Below are 27,404 nucleotides of genomic sequence, written 5' to 3' on the forward strand. Positions count from 1 at the left end.
TTTCTAAAGAGAAGCTTAGTGTATTTTTCCATGATCACCCACGACCCTCAACGGGGCTGGGGAAATCTTTTCTTCGAGTCTATCTTACAAAAGTTACAGGAATTATTCTGCGAACAAGAGAGAGGTAAGACAGACAGACGTGAACAGGCCGTGAAAAAACGAAGGAATTGAAAAAAGAAAGGTAAAATCGCATAGTAAACATTATAACCCAAAACCGCGATCTCGCCTACGAGTAATAATTATTTTTTTTTTTAAGAAAAAGCAAGAATCCTGAAGACAGCACACTCATAACCCAGTCTATCAATTAATCCATTTATCCCATCCAGCTGTTATTTCCCCGATTATACCCGCCGCCGCCTCCTTGGCCATACCCTCCTCTGCCTCCTCCTCCTCCTTGATACCCGCCTCTGCGATCTTGCTGTGGAGGTCGGCGGTCATACTGGTTGTTATTGTTATAATCACGACGATCGCCCCCACTACCGCCGCGTTCGTAGGAACTTCTTCTATCATCGTGATATCCACCGTTTCCTCCTCCCCCGTAGCTATTTCTGTCGTTATAGCCGCGGTCATAGCCACCGCCACCACCACCCCCTCCTCCTTGATATCCGCCACCGCCCTGTCGGTTGTAGCTTTGCGAATTCGAGTACCCTGGGTTATTCCCATATGACTGGTATCCCGAACCGCCACTACCACCGCCACCACCATATTGCCCATTTCCGTAACCTTGTTGGGGCTGTTGATATCCCTGACCGTACCTAAAGTCGAAATTTTGGTGTCCGGGTGGGGTCCATCCTTGTCCCCCTCCCCGTCCTTGCTGATCAGGAAAGGTGTAGCCCGCAGGTAGGCTAGGTCCCCTGACACCCGATGGGGGCGCAATAGGATTGTTATATTGATGTCGACCGCCCCTGCCCCTACCCGAGTTTGACCTGTCAAGGTAACCGCCCCCGTACCTGTTGCCTTGCTGCTTATTTATAATAACGTCCTTGTCTGCTTCAGTCAGTGCTGGGGCTTTCAACACGGCGCCACGTAGAAGCATAGATTTATGTTGATTTTTCTTCTCTGGGAGTAAGTATATAACACTATCCTTTCGTTAGCATCCGACATAACGCGCGGAAATACAACCGAGTGCCTTACCTCATGGATTGATCGTCTTCGATATCTCCATATGTATCCGATTTGACATTGGTGAACGGAAATGAAACAGTGCTATGGGGTATGAAAGTTGGATCCTTCCTTACCCCTCCAGAAAGGCCTTCGCTCAGCCGTGGGTCGAGTTCGTAGTCTCCATCAATTGCCCGCTTGGAGAAGAATTGGCACGCTAGCTCGTCGTAGAGCGGATGGGATTCTGAAAACAACAGCAGCTCGTTGCCCATTTCATTCCGTTCCTTTTCTTCAGCTGGGATCTGAGGATAGACCTTATTCATAGCGTCTAACAGGCGATTTTCGTCGATAAACGGGAGGATGGCTACACCCTGCCAGGCGAACTTTTTCCCGTTCAAATCGATAGGGAAGTCCTCCGGGTAGAAGTCGATGATTTCAGAATCCTCCTCCGTCATTAGCGGCCAAAAGGCTTTGGGGATATTATGTTTGCTGGCGGCGGGTAATACACCCATGAGCTGTTCGAATGGCTTGAATGGCTTGCCGAGGGTGAAGTTTATCTTGAGTTCCCCAATGTTCTCGAAATCTTGCGCGAACGGCGCATAATGGTACGGATAATACCAAGTCCATGAAGGACAACCTTGAAAGTAATATAGCAAAACCCAACAGAGTCCCTCGACATAGGCATTGGCAACCTCCCTCCGGAAGTTAGTATCAGAGGGTGGTCGACCAAACTTTTGCTCGTAATACCGGTCCCTGTAGCCAGGTTCCCAGAGCTTGACCGTGTCAGCGTTTTCTTCCCTGGAGGCAGCCTCAGTTGGGGTTTGGTTGCCGGAATCCGCCTCCATGGTTTCTAGTTTCCGCTTCCCAAGGACTGAGGCTTGCTCGGTTGCTGGTTGCGCCTCGGCCTCGGCTGGTTGGTCACTAGTTGAAGGAGTCGTGGTGATCGTATTTTGCAGCAGCTGGGCTTTTAACGCCGCCGCAGCACTCTTGTTGGCGTAATTTGCCGTCCTAATTTCTGCCCTATTGACAACTACATCATGATTGAGTTTCTTCGTCTTCTCGGAATGGTCGTTTGGTGCAAAGAGTGGGATATTGGCCGGGTGCGCTATCGGTATTCGCTCGTTTTTGCCTCGGTGCGCGGGAAGCCTGTCGTTACCGGAGTCGCCATTAGCTTCTTCTTGTAACTTCCGCCGTTTAGCGTTCGCTTCCCGCCTTTCCTCAACCTGACGGCGCTTCCTGAATATCGCATCTTCTTGTTTTGCTAGTCCGTCGAGAATAAATTGTGCTCGTCCAAGATTGACGTTTCCATCTGTCGTGACAAAGCCCTTCATTGCTGCAAGGTTCTCCCTCCAAATCGACGTAAGGGTGTCAATCCCTGCATCCCTGATTTCCAAACTGGGAAAGTGTGGCAAAAAGTCGTTTCCGACGAAGAAACACAGGAAAACCCAGTCGTCAATCGCCCTCTCAAGGTCCCATTGAAACGAGAGCCCCGCTACATGTAATTCCACGGCCAAGTACTCTCTCAGAATTCCGACATCGAGCCAAATAAACGGTTTCCGCGGGTTTGCCTTGGACTTCTCGTCGAACTCACCCTCCTTCTCCTTCGCTTTTCCGGTACATTCTTCAGCTCGGTGACCTTTCTGGTTGCAGATCTTACACACACGAGGTTTGGAATCCTGAGCGAAGACGTCCTCTCGGAGAACTCTGAAATGGGGTTCGTGGGTCGCAAGGCCCAACATGATTAAATCCGCATCAAGTCCATAGATGACATGTCTTGTGTTCGGGTCGTGCTCTTGGTGGGATCTCTGGCTTCTGACAAATTCCATTATCTTGTGCTCGCCCTCCCCAGGTACGGAAGAATCCGATATTATAACTTTCAACTATAGATGAGATTGTTAGCTAAATAACCTATATTAATGTTTTAAGATTTTTTGACGTACCTTTGCCCAACCCGGGTCGCTATTCAATTTATACGCAACCCAGTATTTAAGAGCGATCGAGAGAATATCCATGAAGGGGGTCCCTGGCGTAATCGCATTGCTGTCCCATCCCTTCTTCTGCAGATTTGAATCGATATCCGTACCCTTGGAAGCTAGCAGCTTCACAAATTCTGCCACCTGTTCCTCCTTTTCCTTCGCTTCCTGCGCGGATCGGAATCGTCTGGATCGCTGTTGGTTCATCTTGGCACGAGGAGCGACACCATCAACGGCCATCATCAGGAGTTTTCGCGGCCTGACCATTGCAACAACTCTTTCTGTATATCTAAATACCTCCAACATCATCTCCTGTTCGGTCTCTGGCGGTGGGCGGTCTTCGGGATGTGAACACGGGTGGACAATTCCGTTCATATCGAGGTAAAGGTTGTCGAGCTCCTATTAATTTAATTATGTTAGGGTTCACCCGAGTATCGAGGAATCAAGCTTCATCTTTTCGTACCTCGCCATTTGGATTCGGGCCTGTTGTATCGACTGGGATCTCTTGGCCATCGATTTCTTGTGGCAAGGCCTCTAGGACCGGGCTAATGATCTTTGGATACTTTTGCGAAAGCCATCGGAAGAACGCGGGAACACTAGACAAGAACGAAATTTAGCAGAATCGCCTATTAGAGTAGGTATCGATGCTTACCCCATGGTGGCCTACCCCGTCGGTGGGCCGTGCGGATCCGGGCCGGTATCGAGAAGAATAACTAGAGAGAGAGTCGAGTAGAAAGGTGCTGGCTTCGAAGGAAACTTTTGCATCAGGTACCATGATCAGACGACAGCAAATGCAGGGAATGCGATGACGGGTAAGGTGGTTGAAGTGACATCGAAGACATCGTGGAGATAGATGGGTAGCGTGTTCTTGAGCGCCTGTAAAACCCGAGGGAGAAGGATGAGAACAAGATACACGGTAAAACCGAAAAATTGTTTTCGTTCTTTATCTCCTCCCAGCTCCTCTACGTTCACTTTTTCTCTTCCTTCGCTCTACTCAGGACTTGCTAATGGAGCACCTCCTCTTATTCCTCTTCTGATTCCCCCTCTTCTGCTTTTTCTTTTCTTTCTTTCTTTCTTTTTTTTTTTCTTTGGCGAGGAAGGAAAGAAGACGCGCAAAGGGCGACAGGCGAACACTTGGATCGGGGAATCTCTTACCTGGGAAATTTTGCCAAATATATCACTTCTGTAGCATACGCGAACGAGGCTTCGTGGCCTCAAATGCGCCGAATTGATGCGAGAGCAGTGGTGCAGTGATGATAGCAGTAGTATTGGAATTGGCGGTCGTGATGAAGAAAGTTGGTGATGAGATGGAGGTTGACGGGGTCTGCTGAATTGGTCGCTTTAGCCTAGCAAGTTGAACATTTTTCGGGCGAAACCCCGAAGCTAATAAAAGCCACATCAAGCACAAGCACAAGCACAAGCAGTACACAGAATGAGATAGCTGCTCGCTATTGACACACAAACGCCACTGCCATTAACCAAGGTCTCGAACCATCACAGACACATATACTAGACATGAATCTGTAGCTACAACCGTCGTCCTTGCCATCGGCGTAATAATCTAGTCGAAAAACCGCGGGATCCAAGCTTTTGATCTTCGGGAAGAAGTGGTATGTCTCACTCACCAGGATCCCAAACCACCAGCCACTAACAGGCTGCGATCTAGATTCAAGGACGCGCATTCCTCGTAGGCAGCGCTGTCAGCTTATCGCACACCAACTTTGCGGGTCCAAGGTCGCCTTCGGAACCATTCCAAACTCCAAATCGATGCAAGAGTTTCTTTGAGCTAAGCATGCTACACAACAGAAATGTTCTCAGGAATCTTAGCCAATCAAGCTCCGCCTAAACAAACGGCGGCAGCGACAATCGCCACGTTATGTGACCGATTGCTTCATGCAACTTTGCTAGAGGATCGCAGGGCTGCAGTCCAGGGACTTCGAAGCTTTACCAGAGAATACAGGGAATCAGTTGCGTCAGGGGGGTTGCGGGGACTTATTGGAACCCTTGCCAAGGATATTGAAGACGTCGATACTGTAAAGGTCGTTCTTGAAACGCTCATCAATCTATTCGCCAGCGATAGTCAGGATGTAGGTATCCCACCCTCTATTATATTGTCTTGATTGTTACCGTTCTAACCTTTGTGTCTGCTTAGTCCGATACACCCGACGACATCGCACTTTGGCTCACGGACGAGTTTACGCAGGTAATTCTTATAAACATTCCGGAAATATAAGTCTATATCATGGTGATTCTAAACTAGATGCAAACAGAAACAAGAAAACATAAATCTCCTAATCGACTTACTAGACAGGAGTGACTTTTATGAACGCCTATATGCTCTGAGGATCCTAATCGCCCTTCTTAAAAACAGGCCTGATCGAGCTCGCGATTGCATTTACACCGCCCCTGCGGGCATTGAAAGGTTAATCGCAACTCTAGACGATGGAAGGGAGATAATTCGAAACGGTAAGAACCTCAAATCCTATCTGTCGCGGTTTATAGGGGGCTCCCAGTGTTGAATTCACTGTCTCTGATAGTTCATATATTTGCAGAGGGGGTCCAGCTCTTGATAGCCCTGACAGAGGACCATGTGGAAATTCAGAAGTTGGTTGGCAACCTCGGCGCCTTCGAAAAGACTTTTAGAATAATTGCTCTCGAGGGAGGGCTGGCTGGAGGGTACTTGGTCCAAGACTGTCTTCGACTACTCACAAATCTCCTTGCCTTCAATGTTTCCAACCAAAACTATTTCCGAGAAACAAGCGTACCTGAGCTTGCCAAGTTATTCGGAGACGATCTGATGGCTCATGATGGCCCCTCGGAAAGCTCAATGAAGAATATTGTCAATCTTCTCAATCTATGCAAGGTCTTTGTCACATTCGCTGGCCTCTCGACGGAAAGAAACCAGGTTTGTATTTGATTTACAAGCCTTGTCCGGATTCGAAGCTTACTCACGTCTGGCTAGAGCGCTTTCTGGAAAGCGAAACTGACCCGAAGAGTCATCGACCTGGCGTTTTCTCCAGCATTGGCTCCCGACGTCAGGGCAGAGGTAAACATACACCCTCCTGCTGCTTCTTGACAAAAGTCTTTTCTCCTAATGTCCAATAAAATGCTAAACCTTTGCTCCGATTAACGAAGCTAGGCTCTCTCCACAATCGGTGATATGATTCGTGGCAATCCCATCATACAAGAGGGCTTTGCAATGGAGCAAGTCAATGCCTTAACTCTTCCAGGCTATGCTAGTTGGGAGCCCGCCGCGAAGGGAGAGGAACCTACCGCCTATATCATAGACGCCTTGTTAGATCTGGCGCTACTAGACAGCAACTTCTCAGCTTTCAATCTCAGAATGGCTGCTGTTAGTTGCATTGAGGTACGAGGCTAGGTTATTCCGACAATCCTATGTTCTTCAAACTAAAGAATATTATAGGGTTACGTATCTAACAATCCAGCAACTCTTCTGCACTTCTTGGACAGAGCAGTAATGGGATTCGCAAGTGGTGAAGGTAAATTTGGTCCGTTCCAAGTAAATCTATTGGACCTGACACTGACGGCAGGCAGATGAAACGGCCAATATCTTCAATGCTCTGATAGAGTTGGATAGTGACTCTCGGGCTGACCCCTACCGGACTTGGTTCTCCGGGGCCATTTTCATGACACTCATCTCCGATAACCAGGAGGCTCGAGATGCCGCCATGAAGTTAACCAGCGGCGATGTCGAGTCCGGGGAGGAGGTCATAACGGCCATCCAAACATTCTCTGGAAACCTAGTTGCCGCACTAGACCACGGCCTAGATCCAAGGATATCCTTAACATTCCTGATGGCTCTATCCGTCTGGCTTTACGAGAATCCACTCGCTGTCAATGACTTTTTAAACGAAGGTGCAACAATTGAAAGCCTGTTGAGAATAGTCAACGACCAGAGCAATAAAGATGTGCTTTTACAAGGCATGTGCACGTTTTTGATTGGGGTTGTGTACGAGTTCAGCAGTGTAGATTCACCTTTGTCTCGGTAGGCACCCTAAATCTTCCTTCTGGGTGTGATAGATATGCTGACATATCGAAGGGATGCTCTCAAAGATCGTATCGTCGCTAGAATAAAGAAGGATCAATACTTCTACAAGCTGCACAAGCTTAGACAACACCCCACAGTCCGAGATTTTGAAGTCACGGCGAACTTACCTCACGCGAAAGGGCTACCTAATGTCTATTTTACAAGTGGATTTATCGAATTCTTCAAAGACAACTACAGTACGTTTCAAGTATGGCGGCGGTATATTTTTTTCACGACATTAAAGCTGATACTCACCTTCTACAGGCCATATATTACGATCCTACCCTGGAGAACCATTAGGGCACCATGGTAAGGAATCCTCCTCAGACGCCCACCCAAACCTCACCGCTTTCCTAGGTTCTATTCAGCAAAAGTTCCTCAAAACGTTTTGGCTAACACCGCTACTATTTCTTTCTAATAGCAAACGGAGCGCCTAACACTGGATCTATGGAATTACTCCGAACCGCAACCACCCAATTGGAAGCCAAGGAGGAAGAACTCATTGCACTGCAAGATGCGCATACGAAGCTTAAGCACCAGCTAGCTCAAGAGCAAGAAGATTCCAGACGGTTCAAGGATCTCACAGTCCAGAGGATTAAAGATGTCGCCGCTCGTGAAATCGCAAGTGCGAGAGATGAGGCACAGAATATCCAAGAACAAGCAGAAGCCGACCTAGCGGCGGAACGGGAGGCACATCGCTCTGAAATGCAGGAAGTGACTCTACGAACCGATGCTGCATTGAGGGAATCTCGGGCGGCGACCGATAAGGTTATCAAAGAAACTTCCATTGTCACCTCGAAACTGGAGGCACATATTTCCCAGTTAGAAAAAGAATTGATTATCCTTCGAGACGAAAAGGCCGCGCATGTCTCTCATCTGGAACAGCAATTAAGAGCTCTTCACGATGAGAAGGCAGCCCATGTCTCCCAACTAGAGAAGGGGCTTGGCGCTCTTCGAGATGAAAAGGCAAGCCTAGAAAAACAGACTAACGATATGAAGAGTGCGATTTTGAAATTGGAATCGCAACTAAACGACCAGTTTGACAACTCAAAAAAACAACAGTCCCGCCATGAATCAGAACTCGAGGTCCAAAGGAAGTCTTCGGAAAAGAAGATCGCAGATATCAGAAAGGAGCTGGAAGAACGACTGGTAGCGGCCACTAAGTCCGCTGATGAGTCGAAAAAACGTGCTGAGAAGGCAGAATCCGAAATAGCAAAGGTGAAAGAAATAGCTGAAAAAGAACGAAAAGAGGCTGAAGAAAGCGCGGCAACCACGCAAGGAGAGCTAGACGACCTTATGTTAGTTATGGCAGACCTTGAAGAAAACGTGAAGAAGTATAAGGCGAGTGATCCCAGATTGCGCCCAGTTCTACAGAGCAACATCGCTAACACTATTTACAACCGTGCAGCTCCGATTGAAGAAGCTTGGCGAAGAAGTGACAGATGACGAAGGTGATGAAGATGAGGATGAGGATGAGTAGATAGGCGAACTGTAAGCTACGGAATATTTAACTTCGACTTCATGTCAGAGTATTTGCATATTCAATACCTAGCATACATGATCCTAGCTCCTACGTGCAGTAACGCCCTCATGAGACTCGACTTGGGACGTCGACACCAATCACAACACAGGGCCCCGCCTTACCCCAACGCAATGCAACGCCGATGCTCGGACCAGGTTAATTGGATAAAAGGTTTCGCGGGGTCGCAGTTTTGATTCGAGTCAGAATCAATTAACATTTTAACACTGACAGCCTGTCCAGATATTACGCGCAACTTCATAGAATCGCAGGCTTCTTTATTTCGTTTCTATCTTTGCATTTTAATACTATTTTCACTTTCATTCTTATTTTCTATTAAATCGTAAGCCTCCAGTTTTTGTGGCACCTCCAGCGTGTTCCATCTCAAAATAGCATCGAACTCTGCCAAGGGCACCCACATCCATTCTCCACAAATATCATAGACCACATCTCAACTTACCCATTGAAAGCTCTAGTATACATATACAATCTTATATCGACGTTATAATTGGTCCAGCCACCACAGAACGGCATTTGCCAACATGCCGACCTACGACGATATCACCAAGATCCCTATTCTCGGGAACGATAGCATAATCGTAGGCTATGGGCTCCTGACTTCCTATATCGCAAAAGATGTCGTCTCGGGCCTCAAATCCTCTACTTACGTTATCATCACCGATACAAACCTTGCCCCGCTCTACCTATCCCAATTACAGGATGCATTCCAAAAGGAGCTAGAGGGCTCTTCCAACGATGCCCGATTTCTACACTACGAGATCAGTCCGGGTGAACAATCCAAGTCAAGAGAAACAAAAGCCGAGGTGGAGGATTGGTTGCTGTCGCAAGGATGCACCCGCGATACCGTTATCCTCGCTTTGGGTGGCGGGGTGATCGGCGACATGATCGGATTTGTCGCAGCGACTTTCATGAGAGGCGTTAGGTTCTGTCAGATACCCACCACGTTGTTGGCAATGGTGGATTCTTCAATTGGAGGGAAGACCGCAATCGATACTCCTCTTGGGAAGAATCTTGTTGGGTCCTTCTGGCAACCTGAACGTATCTTCGTGGATCTTGCCGTGCTGGAGACGTTACCAGAAAGAGAATTCATCAACGGCATGGCGGAAGTTATCAAGGTATATATTACCACCTTTTCCAATAATTTTCGGTACCATTTTAATTTCGTATCGGAGTATAGACTGCAGCTATCTGGGACGAGGCAGCGTTCTCCAGGTTGGAGGCCAACTGCGACTCTGTGATGGACATTATAAAGGCTAAGCCTACCGGCGATAGTTAGAACCCCTCAATTTTAGCTCCGCAAACTTAATGCTAACAGAATTGCAGGCAAGGGACGATTCTTCGCTATCAGAGATCTTCTCATGGACGTCGTAGTAGGTTCAGCCAAAGTCAAAGCTCACGTTGTCTCAGCGGATGAGAGGGAAGGTGGCTTACGGAATCTTCTCAACTTTGGCCATTCGATCGGTCATGCCTTCGAAGCTATCCTTACACCACAACTTCTACACGGCGAGTGCGTTGCTATTGGTATGGTGAGGGAGGCAGAGTTGGCGAGATATCTCGGAGTTCTAAGCCCAACAGCGGTGGCTCGATTGTCAAAGTGTATCTCTGGATACGGCCTCCCTATTTCACTTGAAGACAAGCGGGTAAAGCGACTCTCAGGTGGAAAGACCTGTGATGTCGACCGCCTGCTCGAGATTATGGCCGTGGATAAAAAGAACTACGGAAAACAAAAGAAGATCGTCCTTCTATCGGCTATAGGCCGTACACATGAACCAAAGGCCAGCACAGTTGCTGACGATGCCATCCGAGTTATCCTTTCTGCTAGCGTGTTAGTCGGCCGTCTAGAGTCGACAACTCTGGATCTTCAAGTTACTCCTCCAGGCTCAAAATCTATCTCAAACCGAGCATTGGTGTTGGCCGCTCTTAGTTCTGGAACTTGCCGTATCAGTAATCTTTTACAGTCAGATGATACGCAATACATGCTAACTGCGCTCAGCCAGCTTGGTGGCATCAAGTACTCCTGGGAGGATGATGGTGAAGTGCTAGTCGTTCAAGGAAACGGCGGCAAGCTAAGCGCGTGTCCCGAACCACTCTACCTTGGGAATGCAGGTACCGCAGCACGTTTCTTAACTTCTGTTGCGACGTTGGTCTCTCCAACTCCAGAGCTAGAGACTTGCGTCTTGACTGGAAATGCTAGAATGAAGCAACGGCCAATTGGTCCTTTGGTGGACGCCTTGACTTCAAATGGTGCTGGAATCGCCTACATGGAGTCACAGGGCTGCCTTCCTCTTCAAGTCAAGTCGACAAGTGGGATGAAGGGTGGACGAATTGAGCTCGCTGCAGCCGTCTCCTCTCAATACGTCTCCTCTATCTTGATGTGCGCTCCTTACGCGCAAGAACCCGTCACCTTGGCCCTTGTCGGAAAGCCTATTTCCCAGCTATATATTGATATGACTATCAGTATGATGGAGGCCTTCGGTATTCAGGTAGAACGCTCTCAAACCGAAGAATACACCTACCACATTCCCAAAGCGACCTACAAGTGCCCGGCTGAATACGTTATTGAAAGCGACGCCAGCTCTGCAACTTATCCTTTGGCCGTTGCGGCAATTAGCGGAACAAAGTGCACAATCCCTAACATTGGCTCAGCTTCTCTCCAAGGCGATGCCCGATTTGCGGTCGACGTCTTGGCCCCTATGGGTTGTAAAGTCGAGCAAACAGCTACGAGCACGACCGTTCAAGGCCCACCTCGCGGATGCCTCAAGGCTCTGCCCGATGTTGATATGGAGCCTATGACCGATGCTTTCCTCACCGCTTCTGTTCTAGCAGCAGTTGCAACCGCTAACTCGAAAACAAAAACCACCCGAATCTACGGCATCGCAAACCAACGAGTAAAAGAATGCAATCGCATAGCTGCTATGAACCACGAGCTTGCCAAATTTGGTGTTACCTGCCGAGAATTCGATGATGGTATTGAAATTGATGGCCGGGATATTTCCTCGCTGAAGGTTCCAGAAGGCGGAGTTCACTGTTACGACGACCATCGTGTAGCTATGAGTTTCAGCGTTCTCAGCGCTATCCTTGACGATCCAATCTTGCTTCTCGAGCGGCGCTGCGTTGAAAAGACATGGCCTGGGTGGTGGGACATCTTGTCTGGACCGTTCGGTGTTCCTCTTCGCGGTTATGAGGTCAAGACAGAGAAGGTTGCTACCAGGAATGGGAACAATAGTTCAATCGTGCTTATCGGGATGAGGGGCGCTGGCAAGACGACCATGGGCTCCTGGGCCTCTAGAATCCTTGGGCTCCCCCTCATCGACTTAGATACACTGCTCGAAAAGGAGGCTGAAAAAAAAATACCTCAAATCATTGAGGATTCGGGTTGGGAAGGGTTTAGAAAGTTAGAACTTGAACTCTTTGCAAAGGAACTAAAGTCCAAACCGAAGGGGTACATCTTTGCTTGTGGTGGTGGCATTGTAGAGACACCAGAAGCCAGGCAACTTCTCAAGAAATACCATGGCGGCGGCGGCATCGTCATTCATATCCACCGAGACATTGGGAAGGTTATGGATTATCTCCAAGTCGACAAAACGAGACCGGCGTACGTCGACGACATGATGGGCGTTTGGGAGAGACGCCGACCGTGGTTTTCTGAGTGTAGCAACTACCAGTACTACAGTCCCATCATCGCCTCAGGAGATCTAAATATTCTAAAACCAGACTTCGCTCGGTTTTTGTCTGTCATCAGAGGCACGAATACAGCGACGACGGCGATATCGGCCAAGCGATCACATTCATTCTTTGTCTCCCTGACGGTGCCAGACCTAAAGAACGATTCTCAAATTATCGAGAAATCTGTCGAGGGTTGCGACGCAGTCGAACTTAGGGTAGACCTTCTTGTGGATCCCGACCAAAAGAACGGCATCCCTTCTCTAGAGTACTTGAATGAGCAAGTGGCTTACTTGCGGTCAAAGACCAACCTTCCGCTAATTTTCACGATTCGAACGGCGAGTCAGGGTGGCCGCTACCCTGACTCGGCCGTAGAAGACGCGGAGAAGCTCTACGTGGAGGCTTTGAAGATGGGATTCGAATACTTAGACTTGGAGATGACATGGCCCGAGGAACTTCTCCAGCGTATCACCTCCGCCAAGGGTTTCACCCAAATCATAGCGTCACATCACGATACAAAGCAGGTACATTCATGGGCCGATGGCTCGTGGATCCCCGTTTTCAACAAGGCTGTGGCGCATGGCGACATCGTCAAGCTGGTCGGAATTGCCCGAAGTCTCACAGACAATTACGCACTAGAAAAATTCCGGGAGTGGGCGGTCTCTACGCAAAAAGTTAAACTGATTGCAATCAACATGACTAGCAAAGGTCAATTAAGTCGTGTACTGAATGGGTTTTTAACCCCGGTATCTCATCCTGCCTTGCCATTCAAAGCAGCTCCGGGGCAACTTTCCATCACAGAAATAAACAAGGCATTGACGTTGTTAGGCGAGATAACGCCAAAGCAATTCTATCTGTTTGGAAAGCCGGTTTCGCACTCTCGATCTCCGGCGTTGCATAATTCGCTCTTTGAGAGATTCGGGCTACCTCACATTTACGGTCTCCTCGAGACGGATGTTGCCGAAGACACGCTAGAGAAGATTAGAGCGGAAGATTTCGGCGGTGCCTCGGTTACCATTCCCTTGAAACTATCTTATTTCGACCACCTTGACGAAACCAGCGACGAGGCACGAGCGATCGGGGCGGTAAATACAATTTATCCTATTGGAGCTGCTGATAATGGCAAGAAGATTTTGCGGGGTGATAACACTGATTGGCTAGGTATCAAGATGGCGTTAGAGAGTGGTGGATTCGCTAACACTGGTGGGCCCGGTCTGGTGATTGGCGCGGGGGGTACATCCAGAGCGGCCGTCTACGCCCTAGCAAGTCTAAAGATCTCACCAATATACATTATCAACAGGACTGCCGAGAACAGCAGGCAGATGGCTGAATCCTTCCCAGCGCATCAGTATGATATCCAAGTGATCGAAGCCGTAGAAGAAGTTGCTTCCAAGATTTCTACCCCTCTTGTTGCAGCCATTTCGACGGTCCCCGCAGATCGCGAGATTGACGTCAAGCTCAAGGAAGTTTTGACAGCCGTGTTGGGTATAAGATCTACGGGTGGTAGCGAGAGGCCTGTGCTCGTGGAGATGGCGTATAAGCCCCAGCACACCGAGATGATGAAGTTGGCGGAAGGGTTGGGATGGAACACGGTCCCTGGTTTGGAAGCACTGACCGGTCAGGTGCGTCATTTCCCTGAATTAAAAATAAGCTCCCCGAATAACACATTTCCCCTATCTAACATTTTTTTTCACATAGGGCATTGAACAATTCAAACGGTTTACAGGGTTCTCCCCAAATGTTCAGGTAGCGAGGGATGCCGTCCTTGGTATCAACGAGAAGAAATGATGAGGGAGAGTTGGATTTAAAACAGAAACCTGATTTTCCCGAGTTACTTCAGTATTTTTTATCATACTTTTCGTATTACCCAGCAAACCAAAAAGGCTTCCATCGTCGGTTTACGTTTTCTAGGAAAGATATCATCCTAGTCTAACTTTAGAAAAACTTCTATCTTCTTAACGATGAAATTATTCTTTTTTTTTTTTCTTTTCTCGATCGCATAGTTTTTGTATGACATCGATGTGATAAAATATGATCAAATCGTAGAAAGCTACCTACCATTCATGAGTTTTAATCGAGATTTGCTACAGAACTTTCGATCCTCAAAGATATATACTAAGTAACTTTTGTCGGATCCCATATATCTACGAAGATGGCCGGAGAGGCCCGTGGATGGAGAAAAATAAAAGATCAGAGGCTATCCAGTTAAGCTGGATAATTTCCATTCGTTTGTTCATTAGAATTAAAAGTAATTTTTGTTTCTTCTTTGTATGGTCGTCGAACCAATATCGTCATATCTCATCGTACATGTATACCGTACAGCCTCGCGGAACCTGTTCAAACAAAAAACCCCTCCCCAGAACTGTAACAGAACACTCTTTCACCAATAAATAATCTTGGCTTTCGCTTGCATCGTAGACCACACAAATCATGTATGCGGAAAAAAAAACCAAAAAAAAATAAACAACAAACCAAAATCACCACCCTGACGCCGTGTATAAATTCTGAAGATCATTTTATAAGGGAAAAAATCGCAAAAAAAAAAAGGTTAGATAATTAAAAAAAGTTCAAAGATATAAAATGTTTTCGAAGGTACTTTTGCGGGCGCAAATGCTCTGAAAATAGGATAAAACGCAAGCAAGCATGTCTTTCAATCATGATGACGAATAAAGTCGATCGCGAGGCCGAAAACAAGAAACGAACGCCGCAACAATGATGTAAGGGAGACCCATCAACAAAAAAACAAATTTCGAAAATGCTGCGCATCTTTTTTAACCGAGCGGTGACGTCATGTGCGACCTCAGGGTGGGGTTTATGCAGGGCACTGCTCGGGTGGGCCCCAAAAGAAGGAAACTTTCCTCCACTTTTTTTTCCCCCTTTTCTTTTTTGGATAGGTATATCATTGGATGATTGGACAATGCTTGACGGTAAAGAAAAAGTGCATGTGTTGTCGTCACACAGCTTAGTGGATACCATGCTTCACCTATATTTTCATTTTTGTTAGTCTCGATCCTATGTAATGATTATGAGTTGCGTATGAAATGGCTTACCCTTCTGTGACGCACCAAGGCATCACTGCGAGAGAAAAATTTGTCGTCGTCACAAATTTCACACCTCACCTTCGCCTTGGCCGTATTATGAATCGTATCTTCATGCCTTGTCAAGTCATAAGGCCGGGAGAAAACCGTGTTGCAAGGCTTCCCAGTTGACAGGTTGACTCTCATGCAGCGGTGAGGACCCGGTTGGGCGTTCCTGCAAGCAATAGCGGCAGCACTAGAAACGCTGTTTCCTGAGGGAACAGATTTTCTATGGGCTTCCCGCCTATGCTTTTGCAACTTGGTAGAGGTTGTGAATCTCTGACCGCAGCCAGAGAACGTACAAGTATAAGTGCCGGTGTTAGCCGATGTATCTAGCGGGCGTGTGATCGGATTTCTTTGCATCTCCTCCTTGAGGTACGCATTCGCTGCGTCGCTGAGTGGCAACGACGACGCGCCAAGGGAGTTCGCATCTGTGTAGTAGTATGGGTTGGCGGTAATGGCTTCAAAGGCAGGTTGCTGCATGTAACCGAACCTAGGCACTTCCAAATGTGACGAGACTGTCGAATTTGCCATGCTGGCCCGACGGCTTGTGGCCATGCTTTGGAAATCTTCCAAATCCGACCCGTCATGTGACGATGCGTGTAAGCTGCCACCATTGCTCATTGAGTCATCTTGAGGACTCATTACTCTGGTATCCTGGATTTGTGGGAAAAGACCCATTTGGTTGTGTTGGCTCTCTGGCTCCTGATACTCCAGAAGGGATTCTCTTGGAGAAATCGTCTTCGGTGCGAGTGTCTGCTGTTCCTTTCTCATCTGCTCTCCAATAGCCAGAGCCATTGCCAACTGATTCTGTTCGATGGCATGTGGCATACTCGAGTGGTTTGTTGGGTGGAATGGCGAGTTGTGGCGAAATGGAGAGCGGTCCCGGCTAGCCAACTGCTGAGGTGAACCATTATGAGAGAAGACTTGCTGGTGTTGCTGCTGCGCCTCGTGGAAGATGTGTGGGAAGGAGTGTTTGGAGTCAAGCGACTTCTTCTGAGGGGATGCCATGTTTCCCTGTGAGGCATTGTATGTATCACGGGTTTGCTCCGGGGTGTACAGTTCGTCTTGAATGGCATCCGAAAATGTCCGGCCTAGCTTGGGCATAGCGGAATGCAAATCTGAACCCGCTTGTAAGTACTGTTCAAGATATGTATTTATGGATAGGTTCTGATCCTCACAAGTGGAAGATCCGGAAGGATATCCGGAGTTTGCCTGGCGCTTGGTTGGAGAAAGCGCTGGGACATTTTCAACGGGCTCGACCTCGTTGTTTAGCTGGGAAGATGCGGATCTCTGCCTAGAGGCCGAGTTCTGGTTGTTGGAATAGGATACCGGACGGAGATATCTGGTATTTGTCTGAGGCTGCCTTTGCTGTGGTGAAGAAACTTGTTGATCCTGGCCGAGAGTGTAAAAGCCGGATGCAGTATCCGGACCCGAGTAGTTACCCGAGTAATTCCCATACATTGCAGACTGTGCGTAGCTCGAATATGGTACGTCGTGGGATACGATTATTGGGAACCCACTTGGGGCGTAACTGGTTATAGTAGCTGGGTTTTCGGGCATCGATGATGAAGAAGTTACTACATCTAGAGCGGATCGTCCCTTAGCAGAGTTGGCAGCATTTACATCCTGAGCGATGGCCACCATCGCATCATCAAACAAGGTGAAGTCTGTATTTGAGGCAGTAGTTGGCATGTTCGTCGGCCGCGAAGGCGACGGTGAAGGAGTAGAGTGAGAAGAAATGGTTGTGGCAATCGTAGCAGGTGATACGGGTTCTGAAGCCCTCTGTAAGGAGATGTAGGGTGGAAGAGTTCTGGGGTTTGCCTGCGAAGTGGCGTTGGAAGGAGATCTATAAAAGCCCTGAGATGCTGCTGGCTCGGTCTTAATTAAGTTGGAAGAAGCCGAAGAATTGTAATGCTCGTAGTTCGAGTAAGATGAAGGTTGGCTATAAGTCATCATTATCGGACGGCGTGGAAGCCGGAAAGGAGACGGCGTGGTGGTGGTGGTGGTGGCAAGTCTTAGAAAGCTAGTGGTAGTGGGTAGATGTCTGAGACTGTGTTGTGAGGCGTGGTAATTGTAATTGTACTTGTGATTGTAATCAAGAATGTGTTGTTGGATGTGTTGTGGAGTAGAGTTGATGTCGGAAGGAGAAGGAGGAAAAGTGGCGAGAGAATTATATATATAAGAGATGATAACGAAAGTAGGAGAAGAAGAAAAAAAGGATGGAATGATTATATAATGATGAATGAGTCGACCGATTCCAAGCAGAAGATTGGTATAGAGCAAGTAAATGTAAGGTGATTAAAGCCTGTCTACTTGCTTTCCTGCTGCGAAGACGTCATCGAATTCTCTTGGCAGTCCGAAATCTGAATCCAGTTCGGAAGTCCTGATCGGATGACAAAGCCCTTTAAAAGCCGTGCTCTCTCTCCGTGAATATTTCTCGACTTCTGCGGTACAATTCGTAAGACGATGTCGTCGTTCCTTTCCCTCTTTTTTTCTTTGTTTTTCTTCCCTTTTACTCAACTAGATCAAGTGAATTGGTCTTGCTGACCGGACCGGACAATGGAGATGGAGGCAAAATCCGGACTTATTGCCATGCTATATATATTCTCATCGACGAACCTTTATGTATATTGCTGAGAACGGTTATTTCCTCGGTACCAAAAGGGAGAGAGTAGAACGGCTACACCGACAAAGCCCGGTCCTGCTCTGCGGAATCCGAGCTAGTTCCAATTGTGGTGGTGGTGGTGGTGGGCATGGGCCCACCATAGCCTCTCTTCTCTTCGGCCAGTCAAAGTCACCATCCCTGACTAGCCGAACGCACATGGTTCCCTGCATGAAGAAAATTTTTTTATTTCTGATCTGTGCTCGCGTTCTAGAAGGCAGTCGCACCTTCTAGCCTATTGCCAAGTCCGCCGTTGTGCAGCCAAGACACCACGTTTTTTCTGCTTGGAAATGGAGAAGGGAATGCAAAATGGGAGGAAAAGAAAAGAATGGGTGTGTCGGGCGATTCCGATGGAACCGCTGGACCCATAATGGACCCGACATTCTGGGTTACAATCCATCACGGCTTCGCCAGCGTCGGCCTGGGCCTAGGTCTAACAAGAAGTATATAAAAGTTCAGCACAAGTACTACTTTACAAAAGTATCCAAAAAAACCCAAAAAAGGGTCAGCCGGGCGCACAAGAGGAACTCGGAATGCACATGTAAAGCTGAATTAATTGTGAAAAGGAGGATAAAGCGGATAGCCGTCTTCTTTCTTTGTTCATTCCTAGACATGGCATGACTCTGTTGACGACGAGTCGGCTCGAGATCCTCTCGTGTGGGCTGCCGGAGATATGCAATTCCACCGAGAATACGCCGCCGGTAAAATGCAGTCCGCATGTAGGTAGGCTGAACTGAACTCCCTCGATTTCTCTCTCTCTATTCCTCGATCTCTTCCCCCCTTCCCTCTCCGGCTGGTCGAAGAGCTCAACCTCGATATCGCACGAGCCTGGCGGATAAAAAAAAAAAAGAATTCTGTTGGGGCCTGAAAATTCCATTTCCCCCCTAGGAAGTACATGTCCTGGGCGGTGGATTTGATCGAGCTGGGATTGGTCTGGGCCACATGCAAGCTGCCGATCGCTGCGGTACTACTTGAATGGCAGCCACGCTAGACAAACAACAGTCTGAACAGTCTGGATCTGGCCAGAACTAAGAACAACCGTTACAGGGTATGCATGCATCGACATATGTATGTAGAATAGGCACGAGCACAAGTCTAGATTGGCTGCCACGCTAGATTCGCTGCCTAAAAATAACGAATAGCGAGAAATCTCCTCGGGTGATAAAGGGATAGAGAGATATCCAGGGAGAGAGATATTCTACATTTTGATGGGAATCCAGACTCTATAGCTCGCATTCCATAATATACCTAATATACCTACAAGTAATATATAATACACATATTTTAATCTCTCAGCCACCACTGCTACACATGCATGCAATGCATGAGCTCCATGGACTTAAACTTTTTTTTATGCACGCGGTGTGTCTATACTTATGTAACATGAGTCCGATGGGTTGTAATATCCATCTAAGCTGTCGGGACCAGCACCCCGAAGGACCCAGTTCCAATGTTCTGCAGCCGCCCAAACACTATCCTAGCACTTGGGCTCCTCAAATCGTCGCAATCATAAGCGAGACTCGCTTCTTTCAGAAAGTTGCATGTTGTCTCGAAGCTCATCTTCATCAACGGCGAAACTGCTGCTGCCAGTCCCGTCCGGTTGAACGGCGAGAACCCGCCATTTCGGGTCATGATATCCGCTATCAAATTCAGATGCCGCGTGTCCACTGCGATACCATGCCTAATTTTCCAGTCAGCTACATCCTCCTTCCTTCCGATTCCTTTTCTTCAATCGACAATCGACGGACGAAACTCACCCTTTGAACACGGAGCCCATCTCCTGAATGATTGTGTTGCGTGCACACTCCACCCCGTACACCCGCAACACAGCTGCGATATCGTTCGAGTGGATTGCACCCGTGTCTATCACGTGAGCGTAGTCCCAGATGGCGTGGAAGTTCACTCCGTCCACGCTCAGCTGCTTCTTCTTCTGCGTATCGTCTACTACCACCTCGCATGTCTTAATCCCCGGCAGGTGATGTATCACGCTTTCACGGCATACTTTCTCCACTAGATTAATCATCAAGATTTTGGGCGACTCCGCAGCGTACTGCCGAAAGGGAAAAAAAAAAAACCTGTTAGCGAGAGAACTCGTGCGACAGGTCTTAACTTCGACCCCTGTAAGCGACTCACCTCTAGCTCAATCTGGCACCAACTACCCCCGGCACGATCAAACGAGAAAGCTGAGAGCTCGGAATGATTCGATCTCAACGTGTCAAACGCCGAATCTACATCCTTCCTGGTGAGGTCCCTCCGCCCCCCTTTTCCATTCCGCCCATCCGATTCGTCGCCCTCGGTATCTTCACTGTCCTCGTCGCTAGACGAATCATCATCGTCCTCTTCCTCTTCAGCTTCGATGCCATCTAAAATGCCTTTTTCGTCGTCATCAGGCTCGTCGTACGCAGCAGCATCTGCCCTCCGGGAGCTCTGTTTCGCATCTTGTTCGCCATCCTCATCGTCACTATCAGCCACATCTTGATCGTCATCGTCGTGGGCATCCATCCCGGCCTGGCCGGTTTGCCCTTCGCTGATAGATTTCGAAGCTGTCCCGACCGTCGGTACGGAGTCCGTGTTTGATGCCATCTTCTTGAACTCCTTGCCGACTTCCTTGCAAAGCTTCGGAACAAACATTTCCTGGATTGCCTGAAATATCTCCGGGGTAGTCGTACTATATTCTTCTTCGTATTCTGCTGAAGGGAAGAATTCTAGCTTGACCTTATAGGTCTTTGCCTGAGCGTGACCTTTTCCTTCCCCTGTCGTTTCAGTAACCGCCACATTCTTAACTACCTCAGATAAACTTAATCTGCTGATACTCTTGGCAAATATCGCTGCTTGGTCTGGGGAAACATGATCATTCAATGTCAAGGTCATCTTCGGAGTCGCTATTGTGGCGGAAGCGGTCATTACGATTTCACGTAGACGCGGAATACCCAATGTCACGTTCTTTGCCGCGTGCCCTGCCAAATGGAAAGTGTTCAACGTCATCTGGGTAGACGGCTCGCCGATAGACTGTCCCGCGAGAATTCCGACAGCTTCACCAGGGCTGATCAGCGAACGTAGGTACTTGAGGTACATCAAGTTCTTGAACATTTTCTTCTCCCTCTTGTCAGAGAGGCACTCGCCTGGGTTCTCCTTGACAAACTAATAAAAAAGCAGTTTGTATTAGCAAAGTTCAGTAGTGGTGAGTCATCGCAATTTATAAGATTGTACCTTTTCTAAGTCGCCCGAGAACCGTTCTGATACGCTGCCGACGTATCTTCCAGGCGGGAACACAGATATCGCTGGATCCATGGTAACCGGCGACGATCCTGCCTTGCGGAGTTTCTTGGCAACTTCTTTTGAATAATCCATAGCCGTATTGAAATCGAGCCTGTCGGTAAGGTTTGCACACCCAAGTTGTTCAATGTATGTCTCATGGTTCTTAGCATGGAAAGTGAAGTCGCTGAGATGGGCGTGTTTTCCAATATCTATACCGTCTTCTCCGTACAAGAACTACACGATAGATATGTTAGTAAGCGTCTATTGCAGGGAATACTAGAAATGTGTTTACCTGTACGAGAGAGCCATCAGAATCACGAACTGAACTATCATAGTGCGTCCGGATACCCTCCATCCCCTTAATCAAACATCTCTGAAGATATCCGGAACGACTTGTCTTGACAGCTGTATCAATAAGACCTTCTCTTCCTGCCATGGCGTGGAAATAGTATTCTTGGGGACGAATTCCCGTCAAGAAACGACCCGTAACGTAACCGCCAGCACGCAAACCAGGATCAAATGGAGCAAAGCTGGGAAGAGTCTTTCCACTGATCATAACTGGAACTCTTCGACCTTCAAGGACCTGTTGTCCGAGGAGGCAAGAAATCTGCGATGCATTCACATCGGACCCTTTTGCACCGGAAACTGTCATGGCCTGCATCTGATTCCTTGGGAATGGCTTGACAAGGGAGCTTGGTAGGCATTGTTTGATGACCTTGGATGTTATCTCGTGACCCTTAGAACCCATAAGACTATCAAGCGTCTGTTGCTTGGTATCATTCCGTAGGACCTCTTCAAGCTTGGAAGATAACATTGTAGAACCCGGGTCCACCAAGCCCTTGCCCAATTCAACGAAGCCTCTGGCAACCTCAGTACCGACAGATGCTGCTAGCTCAAGTGTCTTCCGTCGAACCTGGTCACCCTGTGGAGCAAATACCAGATCCTCCATACCACAGGAGAACGCACGCATGTGTAGGAGCTTTGTAAAAAGCCTACCAAGGATACTCAGGAAACTCCCTGCTACAGTTGGACCATAAAGCTCATGGACAGAGTGAACAATACCGTAAGCGGATGCGCCAACTTGGGACTTGTCTAGCACACCGCAGGCAAAATAGCCCTTGGAAACAACCACTTCTCCTTCCTCTGATTTCTCGGCCCAACTGGATCCTGGAACCTTCGTTTTTGAGGTGAAAGAAATAGCGGTCGTCCCAGGTGGGCGGATGTTCTCCAAAATTGTTGTTATAATCTGCTTTCCCGTCCATAGCTTTACGGGTTTGAGTACAGTAGGTGGTAGGAGCTGAATCCTCTCAGCGGCTCCCATTTTGTCCTCAGGCCGAAGAGAAGCATGTAAGAGCTCCTGGTATTCCCCCCTTGTGAACAAGGAGTCACGTTGAGTCATGTGGAGTGACATAACAATATGATCCTGAATCAAACCTCGAAGAGGCTTTCCTGATGTTGGCACAAGATACTGGGAGTCGGTGTTGGCGATATACTGGGCCTCAGCTCGGGCATTCTCATTCTGGGGAAGATGCATATTCATTTCGTCACCGTCGAAATCGGCGTTGTAGGTATTGCAATTGGCGTAGTGCATGCGAATAGTGTTTTCCTTCGGGAGGACGCGGGCTTTGTGACCCATCATAGAAGGTTTATGTAGAGTCGGTTGCCGGTTCATAATGACCATGTCGCCGTTCCTTAGATGTCGATAAACCTTCTTGTTAAAGGACTTAAGGGTAGCCTCCGACGGGGTAAGGAGCTGGTTCGCCAGGGCTTTCCTGCTCTCAGCAGACAATGGCAGACGCTGCAACCGACCATTTTCGTTTTCAATATGGGTTGCGCCGGGCCAGACATTGGGGCCGTTCATGACAGCCTGACGCATCACATCGACATTGTGAGGGGTAACCGGCTCTGGGTATGTGAGCTTTCTTGCAAACACGAGGGGGACCTGCAGAAAAAAAGTTAGCACTGAGAAGAATGCCAGCTAGAGGGAGGTATTGCACTTACACCAATCTCGTTTGTTTCAATATTAGGATCTGGAGAAATGACAGACCGAGCAGCATAATTGACACGCTTTCCCATCATGTTTTTCCTGAATAGACCCTCCTTCTTTTCCAATATCTGCTTAATACCGATGATAGCGGCTGCTTGTCTGGCACTGACCGCCCCGCCTCCTTTGGTGGAATCAATGAACAAATTAACATTGTCCTGCAAATTGATGAACTCTCGAATAAGCTTCCCGAAGGCAGCCTGCTTATCAATATCGCCCCTAGCTGCATCGTTGATATCACGGATCCTAATTGAACTATCGAGAATCTTTTTAAGGATTGAATTCTGCGGGTTTTCGTTCAGTTCATTTCCAGCAAAACTCGGGGCCCGGAACGGGGTCGGGGGCACTATAACTGCTCGCAAAAAGAACATCGCGGCGTTTCCGTCCTGAGCCTTTCGGCTCTTGCTGTTCCGATATATCAATGACAAGATATCTGCCTCGTTCTTGAACAGACTAGTGAGCCGTTGGAGAACCTCAATAGGAGGCAAGAACGTCCCAGACTTTGGGTTTTCATGCTCCTCCGATACCGTCTCTGCCTCCTCTTCCATTTCTATATCTGAATCATCCGCCGTCTCAACTACAGGTCTAGGCTCAATGGTGTCTTGTTCTTTTCGCTTCTGGGGCTCTGAATTTGCAGGCTTATCATTTGCCACCTTTGATAGACTGTGCTTTATCTTTAAACCAAGCGAAGCCATCTGTTGCTGCTCTTTAGGTGAGAGTGGGCGTTGGAAGATCTTGGAGTAGCCATCCTTTCGATATGTCGGCGATACTCTATTAAACTCGTTAGCACGTTAGAGTAGAAGATAAAAGTATGACTGAGAAACAGTACCCTTTACACGAGCTACATCTGCGACCACCTATCATGTCCTTTAGAAATGCGTGAACCAAAGCCCTACGTGCTTGGGCAACAGCCATAATCTGTGTAGAACTCAGGCCGACTCTACGGTTCATTTTAATTGCCTTGAGCACATATTTATTTCTCTTCCTTATTATTGTTTCCGTGTCCTCTTCCTCGAGATCTTCTACTACATCCCCAACATCGGTAGCAGTCGAGAGACCGTGGTCTGAACGTTGAGTTTTGGTGGATCCCACGAGCTCAATGCCATCGCTCTCGTGAATTAGGCCTGCGTCGATTAATCGCAGTTTGCAGGTATATAGGTTGATCTCCTGTCTTGAGAGGCGGAGGTGATGACAGTACACGCAGGTTGACCGTAATAGACGGTACATCTGATCGAAGAATACGGGATGGTAAACTGGTGTCGGGAGGGAAATGTGACCGACATGGCCAGGACAATTTTCGTTACTCAGGTTGCAGGTCGAGCACCTATAGAAGATAGGGAAGAAAAGTATATTAGCTAACCGTGCTCTGAAAAGAGGAACATGGCGGCGGGAAGGCAGTGAACTGTCGGGTTCTTTGTCAGAGACTGACATGCCAGCATTGCGCTACTGTATGCTAATCGAAAGTGAAAAAAAGACCCAGCAAGTCAGATTATCGCGCATGATGTCCTTTATCAATCTCCATGTATCCATCTCCAAGCTCGGTTCCGTGGTTCTCCCAGAGAATACATCCATCAGCACCCAGAGCCATGCGTATGGTACACAATTTCCCGTATGCCTCGAAATTTTTCAGGTGAGCGAACATACGCTATTGATCGCCCGAACGGTCCGAGAGCGGGGTCGTAAAGACCTCCATCGACAGGATTTCCGTTCACATCGAAAGTCGAAGGGTTGACAATCTGCTTGACAGATATCGAGAGGATGTCCTTGGTGGACAGGAAGCCGAAGTGGACGGCATTGATTTCTGAAGATATCGGATTCGAGATATTCATTTTGCTGGATGTTTCGCAGCAATTGAATAAGATGAGCTACGAGCGCTCAGGTAGAGTGATCGAGGGGGCCGAATGCGATCAATGGAGGGTTCCCTCTGCGGTCGTCCTTAAATTTGTGGATTCGCAAGTTGAAAAATGCGAAAAAGAATTTGCTAGGAAATTTTTTGGGCGCTTTAGCACAGCTCGTTTCGAGATGGGCACAAGAAAAGCAAATAATACCACATCTTCCTTCAGTCATTCCGTATGTGCATAGCACCGACCAACATCAACACCACAGCTTCATCGTCATCGCCTTAATCATCCTCATCACCATCGTCACCAGCGACCGAGACCGCGTATATAGCCACCATGGCATCGCATAGTTCCCTCAAGCGGCCCCCGCCGCAAGACCCAATCCCTGGTTCTCCTACTAAGAAACCACGAGGCATGGACGCGCCTGGGTCATCCGCAGTGTCGGCACAGGATCAGAAGAAGAAGATGGTGGAGGAAGCTCGAGCTCGCGCTGCAGCTCTTGCTGCATCATTAGGCAATCGGGCAGGCAGTTCGGCTGCTTCTAAACTCTCGCAACCGGCGAGCGCTTCATCCCCCGTGGATCGGATGGCCGCCCTACGAGCCCGGGTCGCAGCAGCAGTTGGCAATACCACATCGGCGACACCATCAAAACAAGCACCGGCACTTCCAGTTGCCACCCCTAAGGAACCAATGGATGTACCACAGGATGGTGGCCGAGGAAGAGGGGGTTTGGATATTGGTATCCACCCTGCCCTCTTGGCTGATTCCGTAGAAACGTCAACTGGTGTCGGTCGTGGGCGACAGGCTATGAAACCGAAATTCGCAACAACCATGGCCAACCAAAAACCCGACCCTATAACAAAACAATACATTTCTAGCAAACATAAAGACGCAAGAGCAATCGGAGGGTCGAAACCGACAGGGGAATCTTTACCCTCAAAGAATCCCTATTTCGATCCTAATATCAATTCCGGGGCCGGGGCACATCAGAAATCTCGCGTATCAAAGGGTCTAGTCTTCAACCAGAAGGGTAAGTATATCGAACAAGCCAATGCACTACGCAAACAGGCGCAGTTGGAGGAGCTCAAGGCTCGTATCGCAGCTGCCGCCAGGCGGGCTGGTATTGAGGAAGACATCGATACAGATAAGATGTTTTTGGTGAGTACAAGCCCTTGTCACATGAGAGATATAACCACTAACCATAAACCACAGCGTGATAAACCCCCAGAGGTCGAGTGGTGGGACCAAGGTCTATGCTCCAACGGGACATACGATGATATCAACTCCAATAGCCTAAAAATAGACAGCCGGGATTCAATTATCACCGTCTATGTCCAACATCCCATCCTCCTCGACCCCCCAATGGAAAAGCATATACCTCCAGCAAAGGCTCTCCCATTGACGAAGAAGGAGCAGAAGAAAACAAGACTACAAGCCAGGATGGCTAAACTCAAGGAAAGCCAAGCGAAAGTGAGGTTGGGCCTCGAACCGCCAGAACCTCCGAAAGTCACTTTGAAAAACATGATGCGTGTAATGGGAGATGAAGCCGTTAAGGATCCAACCGCTGTCGAAGCGAAGGTGAACAAACAAATCGCCGAACGTCTGGAGAAGCATCTTACTGCGAATGCGGAAAGAAAACTCACGAAGGAACAAAAACTGGAAAAGCTACACCACAACCAAGAACAGGATCTGGCAAAGGGCGTGCATTGCCTAGTTTTCAGAATCGAGAAACTCACAAATCCGTCTCACCAGTTCAAGATTTGGAAGAATGCAGAGCAACTCGCCCTCACTGGCATCTGCATCAACAACCCAAAGTTCAATTTGGTGGTCGTAGAAGGCGGCGAATGGGCTATAAACAAGTACAAGAAGCTTATGATGCAGCGGATAAAGTGGGATGAAAATGGTGTAGGGGGTGGGGTAGACGCTGAAGGAGACTCGATAGTCAATGAAACCACACCTACAACGGAATCAAATACATGCACACTGGTTTGGGAAGGCGATTTGAAGCTCAAGGCGTTTAAGAGATTCACCACGAATAAGTGTGAGTCAGAGAGTGAAGCCAGAAGGTTGCTGGAACGGAATAAAGTCGAAAATTATTGGACGTTAGCCAAGGCGAAAGGGCCTACACAAACATGATAACCCTTGAGAACTCCTTCGGCGGAACTGTATTCTATGTAGCTAGTGTCTACCTATC

The 27,404-nt window shown here is 48.2% G+C and overlaps 6 protein-coding genes across 6 annotated transcripts; 3 read left to right on the top strand and 3 right to left on the bottom strand.

Annotated features, from left to right (window-relative positions):
- Positions 1-300: 300 nt before the first annotated feature.
- On the bottom strand, positions 301-3,731 carry DFL_003529 (uncharacterized protein; the record flags this gene model as incomplete). The annotated part of the gene is made up of 6 exons (XM_067632479.1): positions 301-854; positions 916-1,079; positions 1,135-2,981; positions 3,042-3,473; positions 3,538-3,670; positions 3,727-3,731. The coding sequence occupies 6 exons, from the start codon at positions 3,729-3,731 to the stop codon at positions 301-303; spliced, it is 3,135 nt and encodes a 1,044-aa protein (XP_067490744.1).
- Positions 3,732-4,882: 1,151 nt separating this feature from the next.
- Positions 4,883-8,602, top strand: DFL_003530 (uncharacterized protein; the record flags this gene model as incomplete). Its single annotated transcript, XM_067632481.1, has 12 exons — positions 4,883-5,161; positions 5,227-5,277; positions 5,345-5,540; positions 5,627-5,979; positions 6,037-6,120; positions 6,214-6,441; positions 6,499-6,574; positions 6,630-7,080; positions 7,135-7,319; positions 7,387-7,479; positions 7,544-8,463; positions 8,531-8,602. 12 exons carry the CDS (start codon positions 4,883-4,885, stop codon positions 8,600-8,602), a joined length of 2,988 nt encoding a protein of 995 aa, XP_067490745.1.
- A 581-nt stretch (positions 8,603-9,183) lies between these two features.
- DFL_003531 (uncharacterized protein) lies at positions 9,184-14,113 on the top strand (the record flags this gene model as incomplete). Its single annotated transcript, XM_067632482.1, has 4 exons — positions 9,184-9,777; positions 9,840-9,933; positions 9,986-13,947; positions 14,024-14,113. 4 exons carry the CDS (start codon positions 9,184-9,186, stop codon positions 14,111-14,113), a joined length of 4,740 nt encoding a protein of 1,579 aa, XP_067490746.1.
- Positions 14,114-15,287: 1,174 nt separating this feature from the next.
- On the bottom strand, positions 15,288-17,361 carry DFL_003532 (uncharacterized protein; the record flags this gene model as incomplete). Its single annotated transcript, XM_067632483.1, has 3 exons — positions 15,288-15,308; positions 15,376-16,523; positions 16,584-17,361. The coding sequence occupies 3 exons, from the start codon at positions 17,359-17,361 to the stop codon at positions 15,288-15,290; spliced, it is 1,947 nt and encodes a 648-aa protein (XP_067490747.1).
- A 2,116-nt stretch (positions 17,362-19,477) lies between these two features.
- DFL_003533 (uncharacterized protein) lies at positions 19,478-25,198 on the bottom strand (the record flags this gene model as incomplete). Its single annotated transcript, XM_067632484.1, has 8 exons — positions 19,478-19,748; positions 19,825-20,117; positions 20,201-21,208; positions 21,278-21,559; positions 21,618-23,267; positions 23,327-24,140; positions 24,199-24,693; positions 25,014-25,198. The coding sequence occupies 8 exons, from the start codon at positions 25,196-25,198 to the stop codon at positions 19,478-19,480; spliced, it is 4,998 nt and encodes a 1,665-aa protein (XP_067490748.1).
- A 348-nt stretch (positions 25,199-25,546) lies between these two features.
- On the top strand, positions 25,547-27,346 carry DFL_003534 (uncharacterized protein; the record flags this gene model as incomplete). The annotated part of the gene is made up of 2 exons (XM_067632485.1): positions 25,547-26,368; positions 26,423-27,346. The coding sequence occupies 2 exons, from the start codon at positions 25,547-25,549 to the stop codon at positions 27,344-27,346; spliced, it is 1,746 nt and encodes a 581-aa protein (XP_067490749.1).
- Between the last annotated feature and the right edge of the window lie 58 nt (positions 27,347-27,404).

Source organism: Arthrobotrys flagrans, assembly GCF_004000055.1.
Source record: "Arthrobotrys flagrans strain CBS H-5679 chromosome Unknown unitig_0, whole genome shotgun sequence".
NCBI classification, from domain to species: Eukaryota; Fungi; Ascomycota; class Orbiliomycetes; order Orbiliales; family Orbiliaceae; genus Arthrobotrys; species Arthrobotrys flagrans.